The 14,779-nt window shown below is 39.1% G+C and overlaps 1 protein-coding gene across 1 annotated transcript in view; it reads left to right on the top strand.

The window, feature by feature from the left end:
- NCEH1 (neutral cholesterol ester hydrolase 1) overlaps window positions 1–13,610 on the top strand; it is a 71,022-nt gene extending 57,412 nt beyond the window's left edge. Inside the window, exons 4-5 of the mRNA XM_081302330.1 lie at window positions 7,352–7,523; window positions 9,792–13,610. Of these exons, the coding sequence (XP_081158456.1) occupies window positions 7,352–7,523; window positions 9,792–10,409 (790 nt within the window). The 3' untranslated portion in view covers window positions 10,410–13,610. The remainder of the gene's footprint in view (window positions 1–7,351; window positions 7,524–9,791) is intronic.
- Window positions 13,611–14,779: the final 1,169 nt, after the last annotated feature.

Here is a 14,779-nt window from a genome sequence, read left to right as displayed (position 1 = left end):
AAAGGCAAAAGTTGTGCCTACTACTTAGTATCTTCTTCAACACTATGCCATTTTTACACAATAATTGTACAACAAGTGAGTGAAAAGTTCATCTTATAGTATCTAAGTTACATGGATATAAAAAAGTACTCATTGTAAGATGTAGGAAAGTCTTATTTTATAGCCATATGCTTATTTTATATTTATAAACTTAAGCGCAAGTTACTTATTACACTGTGCCTTATCATCTCTAATTTGTTCAATAACACATAATACTAGAATCATAAGATACAAGGGACGAGGAAGATTTAATAACATTTTTGTTAAAACTTTCCATGCTGGGAATTGAACCCAGGGCCTCATGTGTGCTAGGCATGCACTCTACCACTGATCTACACCTCCAGCCCTTAGTCACTTTTTAGAAAAATGCAAGATAATAAAACATAGGTATGTGGGGTATTGTTAAATTTTACAAGGGATTTACCTTGCCCTTTGGAGTGTGGATAACTCTTTCACATTGTGTTTTGCTTTTAATTAAATTTTTACTACACTTGTAAAGTTTGCATTTTATGTGGGTGCCTTAGCACTATCCACATTCTACCAAAGGTTGGGTAACACCTGCCATTTAAGTGAACTGAAAGCTATAAGGATGAGTGTTACTATTGGAATGTAGAAGATAAACTGCTCAAGTTCTGGGCTTAGTTTGCTGCTAAGAGTTAAAAGTAATGGAACTTTGATACCTCTGTTTTTGCATCCATAAAATTAGACAAGTGCGTGCTATCAAAAATCACATTGCTTTTATGAGGTATAGTGCGATGTGCATCTCCATAGGTAGCTGTAGGTATAAGGTACTCTGAAAGACACATAGTGACAGTGACCTAGCTGTGACTTCCTGTCTCATTGTCCTGCCCTTCCTCCAAGTCATAAGTGAAGAATCCTTGATTGTCACTCTTGCTTGAGAGGCCTTGGAACGTGGGCTGACTGCATTCTCAGAGATCCCCTCCAGAGTCGAGTATGATGGAGCACTCCTATAACCCCAAGGACTCAGGAGGCTGAGTCAGGAGGATTGCAGGCTTGAGGCCAACCTCCACATTAGTGAGACCCTCAACAACTTTGAGAGGCCCTTTCTCAAAATAAAAAAGGCTAGAGGTGTCTTTTATTTTAGGTGTCTTTTTAATTTTATTTTAGAGGTAAAGTACCTCTTAGTTCAATCCCCAGTACTGGGAAAAATAAAATGTAGGTTTCTTATATGCTTCATTGTCATTAACAAATAAGTTAACTCTTTTAGAGATATTCAACTAATGTCTTATTGGCTCTGACCTCTATGTAACATTAAAAACCCAGCTTCTCAGGTTAGGGCTGTGGCTCAGTGGTAGAGTGCTCGCATAGCATGTGTGAGGCACTGGACTTGATCCTCAGTGCCACATAAAAATAAATAAAATAAAGTCATTGTGTCCATCTACAACTAAAGGAAAATATTTTTAAAAAAATTTTTTAAACCCAGCTTCTCTCCTGTGGCTTAGAATATTGGGGCCGGGGGCGACACAGAAGGGGCTTTACACAAAGCCTGTGTTGCAGTTACAGAACACTTTTGAAAACCACTGGGAGCTTTTGAACCTGAACCTCACCAAGAAAGGAGGCTAGGTCCTCGGTGGCCGGTGAGATTGGAGGGAAGTTTGGCTTATGAATGGGTGGAAGAAGTTTAGATAAACACAGAGCCCTGGGCACTCTCTGCTGTTCACATAGATATGTCTCGTGAAATTTTTTGTTTATGTGGTGCCAGGGATTGAACCCAGGGCCTCGTGCCTGCTAGGCAAGCACTCTACCACTGAGCTACATACCCAGAGTCTTAATCTGGAAACAGATCATCAGAAGCTTCACGTTATTTAATCAGATCACAATTCTAGGCTCAGTCACTCTCCACCTCGAATTTTGGTGAAGCATCCTATTACCCATTCATTCCTCTGAGTGTAATTCTTTCTTTTTTTTTTTTTTTTTCCTTCAGGGTCGAGGACCAAACTCAGGGTCGTGTGTGTGTGCTAGGCGAGCTCTCTGCCACTGAGCTAAATCCCCAACCCCTTGAGTGTTGTTCTAATCCAAGCAGCCAAGGCTTTGCTGACTCCCGCTGTCTCTTGCTGAGTGAGTGATGGTCAGAGGTATCTCAGGGAGCCGATCTTGACAGTAGAAACTGCAAGGAAGGCCCTCTTCAGCCTTTATGCACAAACCACATTTTAAGAATGAGATGTGTCATTCATTCATAGTCCTTGTGCCCCAGTGCAGTTTTACTGTATATTCTTTGAATGCAAAAGAAACTTGTGAGATGAGTAAATAGGTTCTCCCTCAAGTGGAAAGCTGATGTGTTTGTAATTGCTGACTTGTTTGGGATATTCCCTACTGAAGATGGGCTTACCAAGGTTGGGGGGATAGCAACCTTTTCATGTTCCCAAGACGGATCTGTTGAGCTCTTCTTGGGAGATGATGGAAAGGCGGGAAAAAAAAGTTGAAAAAGCCCAAGACTTCTCTCTCTCTCCTGCCAAACCTAATGGGAATATAATTTCATTGCAGACCATCACATGAACCTTTCACCTAGCTGGCAAAACACGAAGCAAACTCTGTCCTTTCCCACAGCAGAAGGGGGCACACATTGTTTCCAGGTTAGGTTATTTTGAGCAATAATGCTTGTTCCAACCCTCTTAGCCCAGAATGACCCTCATGTTCTTTGACTTGCATACGCCAGGAGCAACTCACATGTCCCCTCTACTCTGAGCTTATGCATAATATCTGCCTTTGACTTAAAGAACAAATCGTCAGTCTTCCTGAGCATTGCTTTATCTCACTGGTCACTGCTAATAAAGTAGGTCATAGAGGAAGTATTAGAATGTAGAAATGGTGCTGCTCACTTCAGGTTGGGTACATCTTAACTCTTTGGTACATAATTATGGCTTGACTTCTACTTCCAGAGGAAGTCAAGGTGCCCATATCATGATGTGTGGTCAGAGCGATTCTAAGGAAGGAGGGTTACTTTTGGTGTGTGTTGCAGGGAGAGTGCTCAGAAGGTTTAATGGGAGAAGTGACATTTGAAGTGAGACTTAAAAAGAATGGGAACATTTGATGGGGAAGTGACGGGAGAAGGGCCCAGGGGTTAGAGAGACCACTTCATTGGGAATGGGAATGAGGGAACTGTGTTCAGAGAGGAGTGGGATGTGACTGAACTCTGATGATTTTTAAGCCCTGGCTACACATTAGAATTACTTGCAGATTTTCTTCCAATATGGATGCTGGGCCCTACTCCACACGAATCAAATTGGAATATTTTGTAGAGGGGCAGTGTTTTTGAGAAACTGCCAAGATTATGCAGATAGGTAAAGTACATAAAGAAGAGAGAACCCAGGTTGGGGATTTAGCTCAGTAGCAGAGCTCTGGCTAGTACACATGTGCAAGGCCCTGGTACACTCCTCAGATTGAAGGGAATAGGAGGGAAGAACTGAGAACCCCTAAATGTGTGCACAGAAACCAGGAAGTGGAGTCTTTGGAGATGGGCCAGAAGAGTAGGGGGTTAGGAAGAATTTTCATTTTTATATGTTTTTAAAACCATATGATTTATTGCTTTCACCATCTTACAAACAGAGCTCTGTAACATATATCTAACATTTAAAAGATATAAAATAAATCTTCAACATTTTGTTTGGAAGGAAGAAAACTATGTTGTTAGTTAAAGAGGTACCATGGGCCCAGGTGCGATGCTAGGTGTTTTGTTTTGAGAACATTTTAAATCCTTTGAAATCATGAGAATGCCCCTACCCTCTCACCACAGTCAAAACAAGCACTTCCCATTATTCCAGGTGGGCCTGGCCTAGTCAGAGGAGCCCTTTAAAAAGACTGGGCTTGGGCTGGGGATGTGGCTCAAGCGGTAGCGCGCTCGCCTGGCATGCGTGCGGCCCGGGTTCGATCCTCAGCACCACATACAAACAAAGATGTTGTGTCCGCCGAGAACTAAAAAATAAAAAAATATTTAAAAAAAAAAAGAAATCATGAGAATGTTCCAAGATGTGAAAAATCCACAGTTTAGAGCATTTAGTACTTTGATGTATGTATGCATAGTCTTTTAAAGATTGTGGGTTTTGAAGATTGAAAATATATTTTAAGGGAAGAGAATGAGTTTTGAAATCAGTGGTAAACTAAGATCCCAGGTCTGCCCTTTCCTGCCTGGTGTGGTCAAGTTATGCATCCCCTTGAGCCTTGTTTTCTTATCCTTAAACCCACAGGTTTGTCCTGACATTTGAGTGAAACATAGCTGTAGAACATTTGGCAAAGTGTCTCATCTAGGAGGAATACGATAAGCTTTCAGAGTGTACATATTTATTCAACTAATTAAACCTCATGCCTGAGTTTGTACTTTTTGTTCACCTAGGAGGAAGTATGTGTAGTGATAAATTCTAGCTGGCCTTGTAGTCAGCTCTCCCTGCAGTGAGTTGGGCATGTTGAGACATATTTACACATTTATATATACATACACGTGCGTGTCTGTATGTGTGTGTGTCTGTGTGTGTGTGCTTGATATATAATATCAAGTGCTTTTATTCAAGATCTATATTATTTATTTACTTATTTAGGATTTCAGGGATTGAACCCAGGGGTGCTCTACCCCTGAGTTACATCCCCAGCCCTTTTCATTTTTTATTTTGAGACAGGGTCTTTCTAAGATGCCAAGGCAATTTTTAAATTTAAAAAAAAAAAAAATTCCTTTTTAAAGTACTTTACGGGGACACAGCTTTGAACACAAGCAGCAGATAGTAGATGTATTTATATATGATTTCTCTGGCTATATCACCCAAGAATTTTCTTCTAATTCTCAGTTTTCTGTCTTTATGAATATATTATAAAATTTTGTGATAATTTTCAAGTGATAATTCTCAGGTGTATTTTCTTTGTACCAGGTTACCTAAAAAATAGCTACTTTCAGTATATTTTCTAGTCTACAAAAATAGTGTTCCTAAAGAATGTTTTCAATTTGAACAAAAATAAGAAGAGGAGTTAGAATATGGATCTTCAGAGGTTCTAGGAAGACTCTTGCATCATAATGTTGTTTTTAATGCATGTTTACTTTGTTAGCTGAGTCAATTATTAATTGACAAGATTAATCAGTAGCATGCCTATAGATTACCAATTTCCCTTGTTCCAAGGCACTGAGTCCTTTTCTGAAACAGCATCTGAAATTCAAATTTAATTCATAGTTGTATCCTACTAGGAATATGTTCTGACCTCCTAGGCAACCATGAAAAGTGTTTGTCATGATATGTAGAATGGTAGTGAAATAAAACAGCCTTTATTTTCACAACTTGAGTCTTGAAGTGCCGCTGTTTTGTTTTTTGTTTTTTTTTTTTTTTTAATTAAGCATTCAGCTTGGAATGGGGAAGTGACCAGGCATTGGGGTAAACAGACTCTTATGAGATGTTGCCACCTAGTGGCCAAATGGTGTAATTCTGGTCTAGCCTGTTATGAATGGAACAGTGCAGAGGCAGCTTAAGACTGAAAATCAACTGGAGGAAAAGCATTTTGGATGATTAATTGATCACCACAGATATAAAAAAATTAAAAAGCTTATTTTATATGCTACATAGAAGTCACTAAGGTAATTTCTTATTGCATTTAGTTTCAAAGTGTAACACTTCCTGAATGAACAGTTCTGCATTCACTACTTATTAAAATATTTCACAGATTTTTGCCCATTTGATTGCATCTGCACTGAATATCAAGATGTTTAAATAAATACCTGTGTTTTAGGTGGGGAAAATAAATGGTCTTTTGTAGAGTAGATTAGAAAAAAATTGGTTTCTGAAAGTAAACATTCTCATTATAAGATAGAAATCTAAACCTTTAAATCTTAAATGACTGTTAATTCAGTTTTGTGTATGTGTTTATGTGCGTGGGGATCAAACCCAGGATCTTCTGCATACTAAGCAAGTGCTCTGTCACAGCCACACAGCTATTCCACTGTTATTCAACTTTAATTAGGTAATTAGTTTCTCTCTTAATTTATTTTGGTATGTATTTGACTTGTTTTACAAATCAAGTATTTTTTCTTTACCTGTTTTTTTTTTCTTTTTTGATACTGGGGATTGAACCCAGAGGTGCTTTACCATTGAGCCATATTCCTAGCCCTTTTCAATTTTTACTTTGAGACAGGGTCTCTCTAAGTTGCTTAGTGTCTTACTAAGTTGCTGGCTTTGAATTTGCAGTCCTCCTGCCTCTTTCTCCTGAGCCACTGTGATTACAGGCATATGCCACCATACCTGGCTGTACCTCAGTTTCTTCATTTGCAAACTGTTTATACTAAAAAAAAGGTTTATTGGATAAATGATGATGACCCTGGACCACTCATAGATACTGAAAACACAGTGATGAATAAAACACGGTTCCTGATATCAGAGAGCACAGCCTTTACAGGAAACACAAAAGGAAATAGTTTTAATTAGAAGCAAAAAGAATGGTGAGTATTTCTAAGCACACAGAAATATCAGGACATTCCATGAGAAGCCAACCTTGCCTCAGACGCAAGTAGAGTTGCAGTGAAACCTTCCAGTTAAGGATTGAAGGATGAGTGGGAATTAATAAGCAAGGGAGGAGGGTGGCACTGAGCAAGGCACTCCATGCCAAGACTACCAATGTGGATACGTAAGGTAATATTATGAGGGGGACATAAGATGAAACCGAGGTATTCATTATTACCAACTGTAATATCACCAATTGTAATATCACAGAGATCTCCAACTTTGAAAGCCCCATAATATCCTAGAGGGTCTGTACTAGACTAAATGGCAAACTTAGCTTTCTTTTTGCTGGTTAAAGCTGATCTCTTAGTTCAGTCTCCCATGAGAACAGATTTTGCTTGGGTTCAGTGTCAGGCTGGCATGAACCTCTTCAGTGGAGCACATTTTATAATACTTATCAAATAAATTATGAAAAATGTCATATGGATTCATTATATGTGAGATCAATAAAGTATGATTTTGTGGAGTCACCTTCTAAGCTGAAAGCATTGTGAATGGAACATTGACTTCCAGGCTGAAACTTCCTAAACCTATTGTAAGTCTATCCTTAATAATCAACATCTGTGTTTTAAGGTTTACTTCTTGAGTTAGTGGTGGGGATAAGTGTGTTTTGTTTTATTGGATTGCTGGTAGTTAAAAACAAACAAGCAAAAAAAAAAAAAAAAGCTACTGCCAATACAAAATTATTACATTACAAACTAAGTATCTTGCAAAAAAATTATTTTTATGTTTTAAAAAAAACAGTGTTTGTTTTTTAAACTTTAAGTGGCTTATAAAAACTTCATGAAGTCCTTAAGTGAGTACAACTTCTGTCTTCACAGATACAGGCTAGTCCCAAACGTTTATTTTCCTGAGCAAATTCATGATGTTGTCCGTGCCACAAAGTACTTCCTGCAGCCAGAAGTTTTACAGAAGTACAAGGTTGACCCAGACAGAATTGGCATTTCTGGGGACAGTGCTGGTGGAAATTTGGCCGCTGCCCTTGGACAACAGGTAACACCACTGTCCTGTAGTGCTGGTGGTCACATCTAACAGGCCAACACATTCTCTATTACCTGTGCAAAGTCATTGTTGGGTGGGCTGCTCCTGCAAAGCATACAGATCTTTTTGAAATAGGAATGCAGGTCACTGAAGGAAGCAATTCTGAGTCCTTGGGGAGGCTCCGATTTCACTCAGTGTTAGAAAAGGCCTAACATTTTAGAGGGCTCTTTGTTCCAAAGGGTGATGCTTGGAAATTAAGTATCCCCTACACCTTCTCCATGTTTAACTTGCAAAATGGGATGTTTTTCTTAAATGTCAGATCATTTTCTTAGAACTTTGAGACAAATTTTAAAATTTTGCCCAAAGTTTTCTTTTAATATGAAAAAGAAAAGAAATGAAATAGTTCAGCTTTTTCATTGTATTTATTTTTGTGGTACTGGGGATTGAACCCAGGGTCTCTCACTCACATGTTAGGCAAGCACTCTACCATTGAGCAATGTCCCCCATCTTTTTTATTTTTTAAATTTTGAAGTAGGGTCTAGATAAATTGCTCAGGCTGGTCTGAAACTTAAAATCCTCAGCCTTTTTTTTTTTTTTTTTTAGAGAGAGAGAGAATTTTATTATTTATTTTTTAGTTTTCGGCGGACACAACATCTTTGTTTGTATGTGGAGCTGAGGATCGAACCCGGGCCGCACGCATGCCAGGCAAGCACGCTACTGCTTGAGCCACATCCCCAGCCCCCTCAGCCTCAGTCTTGAGAGTACCTGGGATTTACAGGAGAGCTTTTTTGCACCCAGCTTGGTTCAACTATTTTAGATGTTAAATTACAAGTTGAGTTTATTGTAAGTTCAAGTTCAGCCTGGGCAACTTAGTGATATCCTGTGTCAAAATAAAAAATAAAAAGGGGTTGGGGATATAACTCATTGGTAGAGTGCCCTTGAATATCTCAATCCCCCGTTCAACCACACACACACACACATACAAACATAAAATGGATCTGAGGTTTACCTGAATAAGTTCTATAAAAACTGTGTCATCTAGCCCTAGGAGTCTAATAGCACTCAAAATCTTTGGTAGTTGTATAAATACAAAGATACACACAACATCCTCTTATGGATTAAATAATTTAAGAACAGCATCTCAGTCTTCTCACCTCCAGATTTCTTTTCATATCTTCCAATAATAGCATCTGCCATTTTATTTGTGATATCCCTTGTTTTTTTCTTAATAATTATTAACTAATAATAAGTAAAGAACTCAATTCTCCGTGTTGCATGGGCAAGTGTGCTGCCCATGTGTCCACAGATGGCAGAGGAAAACCCTGTGCAGTGAGGAGGGCACCACAGGCCATAGAGCCAGACAGAATGGGGTGTCAAACAGGCCCCACCCCCGAGAGAGACAGGGCTCTAGACAACTCCCTCAACCTCTCCCAGCCTGAAGACAACTGAGGGCAGGCATCTGATTGCAGGATTTGGTGAAATGACGTGTACATTTCTTGGCAGATGTTATTTATTGATCATTTTCTCTAGCTTTTACAGAGCAGTTACATCTCAAGTCCGGAGATGCTTTAGTTACCCAGGAAGCACAGTGACTTGGTTAGCTTCCTTTTAGATGGAACATGACCAAGGCCCAGTTTTAGATAGTAGAATTACAAAATGGGGTCACGTGCTCACACTGCAGAGAGCCGCAGGTGAGCTGAGATTGCTGCGATGGGGATGCACTGCCATTCGCATTTCAGCTTTGCTCTGGGGCATGTGCTCATTAAGCAGGATGGAGGGTGCATTGCCAGCATTATTTAAATCCCACTCTCTCATGGAGCATGAAGACTAAATGCTCATCAGAGGGGATTCTACTAAAACACCTTGGAGTGCTGTCATCTGTTCATTTAGCTTTTCCTATACCTCTCCTGGAAGAGTAGGGCTCGTTTTTTTTTCCCCCTTAGGAAGCTCTTCATTGCCTTTTGGGGATGAATAAAAAATTAAATCAGATTCACAGATTATTTGTCCACAATACCTACCAATCAGCACTAAATGCCAGACGAGAGAGATGAGTTAAGCATTAATGTGGGTTTAAAGAATTCAGAGTTCACCCTGGGTTCATTCAAAACTGAGTCACAAACAACATACCTTTCTTTGTAAACATAACTTAATACTGGTCTTGGTAGAAATTTAATGTTCATGCTTTTGACTAGTTTAAAGTAGTGCACGAAGCTTCTCTAAAGGGTGTGCTTCTGCAAAGGGAGCCACGCAAAATGAAATAATGTGTTTCCTCTATTCTAGTTTGCTCAAGATGCCAACCTAAGAAATAAGCTCAAATTACAAGCTTTAATCTACCCGGTCCTCCAAGCTTTAGATTTTAACACACCCTCTTATCAGCAAAACGTGAACACGCCCATCCTGCCCCGCTATGTCATGGTGAAGTACTGGCTGGACTACTTAAAAGGCAACCACGACTTTGTGCAGGCCATGATAGTGAACAATCACACTTCGCTTGATGCGGAAGAGGCTGTTGCCCCCCGGGCCCGTCTTGACTGGACGTCCCTCTTGCCTGCGTCCATCACAAAGAACTACCAGCCTGTCATGCAGACCAAGGGCAATGCCAGGATCGTCCAGGAGATCCCCCAGTTGCTAGATGCCCGCTCTTCCCCACTCATCGCAGACCAGGAAGTGCTTCTGCACCTGCCGAAGACCTACATTCTGACCTGTGAGCACGACGTCCTGAGAGACGACGGGGTCATGTACGCCAAGCGTTTGGAGAGCGCAGGCGTGGAGGTGACCCTCGACCACTTTGAGGATGGCTTCCACGGGTGCATGATTTTCACGAGCTGGCCCACCAACTTCTCAGTGGGAATCCGGACTAGGGATAGTTACATCAAGTGGCTGGATCAAAACCTGTAAAGGAGTCAAACTTCTGGAAGACCCAAGCCCCTCCTGACCTCCTGCACCTGCTTTGGAAAAACATGGACTTTTTAGTCACCTAACCCCGCCCCCTCCTTGATACCTGTGAGTTTTAGAATCTTGAGTCCCTGCAGACTCTATGATAATCTAATTTTTAAAAATGAGTCTGACTAACTTAAGTACAAAAACATCTGAGTTTGGTGCCCCAAAGTGGACCTTTCTCTCTGTTCTCTATTTTAGTCAACTACCGTTAATATCCACAGCTGCAGAGAGTGGGACCAGAAGCCACAAATTGCCTTGGATCCTGCCTTTCTCAAGATGTCCTTTTCAAAAATTTATCAGCTGTGGATTATAAAATGACTTTTGATGAGTTAAGAAAATGTAAGCTCCTCTTCAACTTGCTAGAGTTTACTTTGGCTTCAGAGCAGTGTTACACGTGTGCACTTTTGGGTCATTACTGGGGGTCAAGTGCCCTCTGTTCTCTGTAGATGGTTTTGTTTCCTATGGGAATTTTGACAAAGGCTTTCTAGCAAGACAAGTTTCTCAAAGGATGTTCTCTCTCTAGTGTTCATTTTATGAGATAGCTATCTCTAAGTCCAGCTGGCTTGAAATGATACTTGAAAGTTACTTTCTACAACTATTCTTAGAAAATATGACTGCATGCACTGGATAGCGACACCTTGTTAAGCTTTTATTGTTTGGTCACCACTGTCTCCTTGGGGAAATCTTTTGGAAACAAATTTATTTAGATTTAGAATAACTTTCCTATTATGAAATAAGTAAAAACAAGACAAATGAAACAACCTATTGTTTCATTAAAAACTGTTTTGGGCATAAATTATTAAGAGCAGTGTGTATATATATTTGGTATAGTCAGAAAATAAAGTACATTTAATACTAGTTTAACATTATGAAAAATACCTTTAGAAGGTCTAGTCCATTCTTGAGAACTCAACTTTTTCACTTATATGGCTTTAAAATGGGACTATTTTGGTATAATACAATGTATTGTTTATTTTTTAAGTTATTTAATGTTAATATATATAGCTAGACATAGGGTTTTTCTGAAAGACATCTGTAATAAATATTAAAAGGAATGGTATTTTTTAAAAAATACTACTTTAGAATTCTATCCACATGTAATTTTATGGAAAGAGATAAAATAGCAATTAATAATACTAGATATTAGGACAAAATATTTTGATATTTATAAACATATAAAAGTTAAAATAATTAGAAATTCTGATGGCACTTACTAAAGTCCTCTAAATTTATACAGTTGAGCATTCCCTAATCTGAAATCTGAAATGCTCCAAAATCCCAAATTTGGATCCTGATGTGATGGCCCGTGTAGAAAATTCCACACCCTGATAGTTTTTTTCATGCTCAAATTTATTAAAAATAATAATGCATTAGGTTACCTTTGGGGTATGTTAATTTCTTGTTTAGATTTGAGTCCCATCCCCAAGATATCTCATTATGTAGATACAGATATTCTGAAATCTAAAAAAATATAGTCCTTTTGAAACCCTTCTGGTCCCAGGTATTTCAGATAAGGGATGCTCAACATGTAGTTCCATAGCTTTGACAAGACACGCACTGCTCTCTCCGCACTTTATGGCCAGAGGAACCCTCTCTTATATTCTTCTGGGTGAAGGGCAGACATCGGTACCTGGTGCCTACACCCCTCATTTTCTCCTGCTAACCAGGTCTAGAAGTTCCAACACTCAAGTTTATCTTGACGTCAATCTTCACTGCCAGTGGGGCATCTTTGGCAAAGTAAGAAACGTCAAATCTGATTTGAGTTGAGCATCTGTCCTTCTTCCTGCCACCCCTGCTTCTGCCCCATGATACTTTTAGGGACTGCAGAAAGCAGCAGCTGAGTCATGATACACCATACTGTGGAAAGAAAGTAGAACCTTCTCACTCTGGGGGACAGGTATTTCCCACCTCCAGCAATGAGATAACAGATGGAAATTCACATTCTTGTTTTTAATTTATTGTAAGAGCCCATAGCATTTTATGTACAAAACACAAGTTAATGAAACTGTGTGTCTGTGTGTGTTCCTGTGTGTGTATAAAAATAATCAAGCCACCTAGCTAAAGTACTTAGGTGAGTCACTGACCATCTCTGGGCCTCTTTTCCCTTTCCTGTGAAATCAGAGAGCTGAATTACTGGATCCTTAAGGTGTCTTCTGACTAAAAGTCCAACCAATTTGTCAAACTGGACAAACTGTATTGACCTACGGTGATTTTTTTTTTCTGGAGGGGGAGGGGAGTTGGGGGGGGTGGGTCATAATTTTATATACTCAGATACATGCATCATCAAAGATTTGTTTTTCTTAAAAACTGAGAATTTAGTTCTTACGGCTATGGTAGTTACCATCCTCATATGATGCTATTTTTATTTTTATTTTTGTGAGCCTAAGATTGATCCCAGGACCTTGCTCATGTTAGGCAAGCACTCTACCACTGAGCTACACTATAGCCCTATTTTATTTATTTATTTATTTTATTACCATTTAAAAGTAGACTTTATTTTGAATTTTTCTACTCCTAAGAAATAAGAAATATAATACATGCACAGAGTTCCTTAAAATGACACTCCCCCCCCCGAGATTGTGAGCCAAATCCTATAATAATTACAGACAAAAAATGATTCCAGATTTTTAAAGAGCTCTCTGAGATGAAAAGGGAGTAAGAAAAAAGGGGTCAACCACTGTTTCTGATAAAATACTTGAGTCTCATTGTCCTTTTGGGTTCATTCTTATATTAAAAAAAAAAATGTTAACGCTCTTCAGATTGATCTTTTTTTTAGTATAACTTTGTTTTGTTTTCCTGTTTTATGAAAAGTTGTTAATCTTTTAGTAATATTATTGTCTGTGAAATGGGAACATTAATATATGAAGAAAAACCTTGAAGTGCTGCAAAATGTAGTGAGGTGTAAATTAATCTTCATGTTTTATCATTGATTTGTGAAGAATTTAAGACCATTGTGTAATTACTTTGGTGTGGATATAATATTCTATGCATGACCTTTTAACCTTTGACTTCTTGCCTCCTTCCCACTGCAAAGGGGAAAGGCAGATTTATGAAGGATTTTAGGAACAAATATATTTTATAAAATGAAAATCCAGTGTGGAGATGGAAAGCATATCTGTTTGAAATCATGTTTGGAAATAAAATGGCTCCATCTGGGAACGTGCCTCCTTCACTTCCACTCCTTGCATTTTCTGGTTTCTGTTTGAGACACTGCTCCCTCTCTTTCTCTCTCTGTGCCAGATCTCTGTCCCCCTGAGTACTCCAGTTCGCTTTCAGTCCCTGGGAGGTGGTTTGGTGGCCTCTGTGATGACACTCATCTCCTGTCTAGATAAATTTTATGTGTTTGCTGCCCATGGTGACCCTGCCTTGAACTGGCTGGAGTTTTCATAAAAGGGATTGTTGGGGACCTGAAAATATCTTTCAGCAAAGGTAGATCATAATGTAAATGGGGCTTGAACCATTTCAAGTTGACCCTATGGTCTCATTTCACACTTGAGCTTATTACGCTTAGTTTACATCAATAACGTAGAGATAGATAAAACTTTTTTCTAGAGTGAACCACTTGTATTAGTACTAAATGGTCACACATGAGTGTGTAAATTAGATTTTCCTATTTAATTTTAGTTATTTTCATCTCCTCCAACAAAATTTCTGGTATGTGGCTGTATTTCACTGTTCCTTTGGGACATGTAAATATAAGTTGTATATTTTTTGTTGTTGTTTGAGGTTTTTGTTTGTTTTGTTTATTTGTTTTGGTACTGGGGATTACAAAAGGGCTTTTCCCACTGAGCTGGATCCCCAGTACTTTTTTTTTTTTTAATTTAAATATGATCTCTTAGGCATATGTGGATTACTCAGGCCTGTCATTCAGCACAACATTCTGTGTCCTTAGAGAATTATGGGGGTGGGGGGTGACATCAGGTGCACATGTCTGTCTAGAAGGCTCTTCCCTGGATTTTCTCTTGGCTGGCTCATTGTTGACATTTCAGACCAGATGCCTCCTCCTCACAGAAGTCCTCCTTCCCAGCCAGACTTTCTGCCCAACCCAGCACTGGGCCAGCTTTCAGGCCCCACCTCCCGGAGCCTTGGTCCTCTCCATCTGAAAGCTACACTTACTGTTCCTGTTTTTCATCTCCCTTCTCTGTCTGAAATCCTCTTCCCTGATTTCATTTTCTGCTCCTTTTCTGTTCTCCCTAAACTTAAAATTTAAGCTTCATGAGAGCAGGGACCTTGTCTATGTTGGCATCTCTATTTCCTGAGTACTTAAAACAGGGCACATAATAGACTTTCAAAAGAAAAGATGTTTTCGAATACACTAATCCTTGTCA

The sequence above is a fragment of the Spermophilus citellus genome (assembly GCF_964194105.1).
Source record: "Spermophilus citellus genome assembly, chromosome: 7".
Classification (NCBI taxonomy): domain Eukaryota; kingdom Metazoa; phylum Chordata; class Mammalia; order Rodentia; family Sciuridae; genus Spermophilus; species Spermophilus citellus.
The sequence above is the reverse complement of the archived record's forward strand: the minus strand, read 5'-3'. Positions and strand labels throughout refer to the sequence as shown.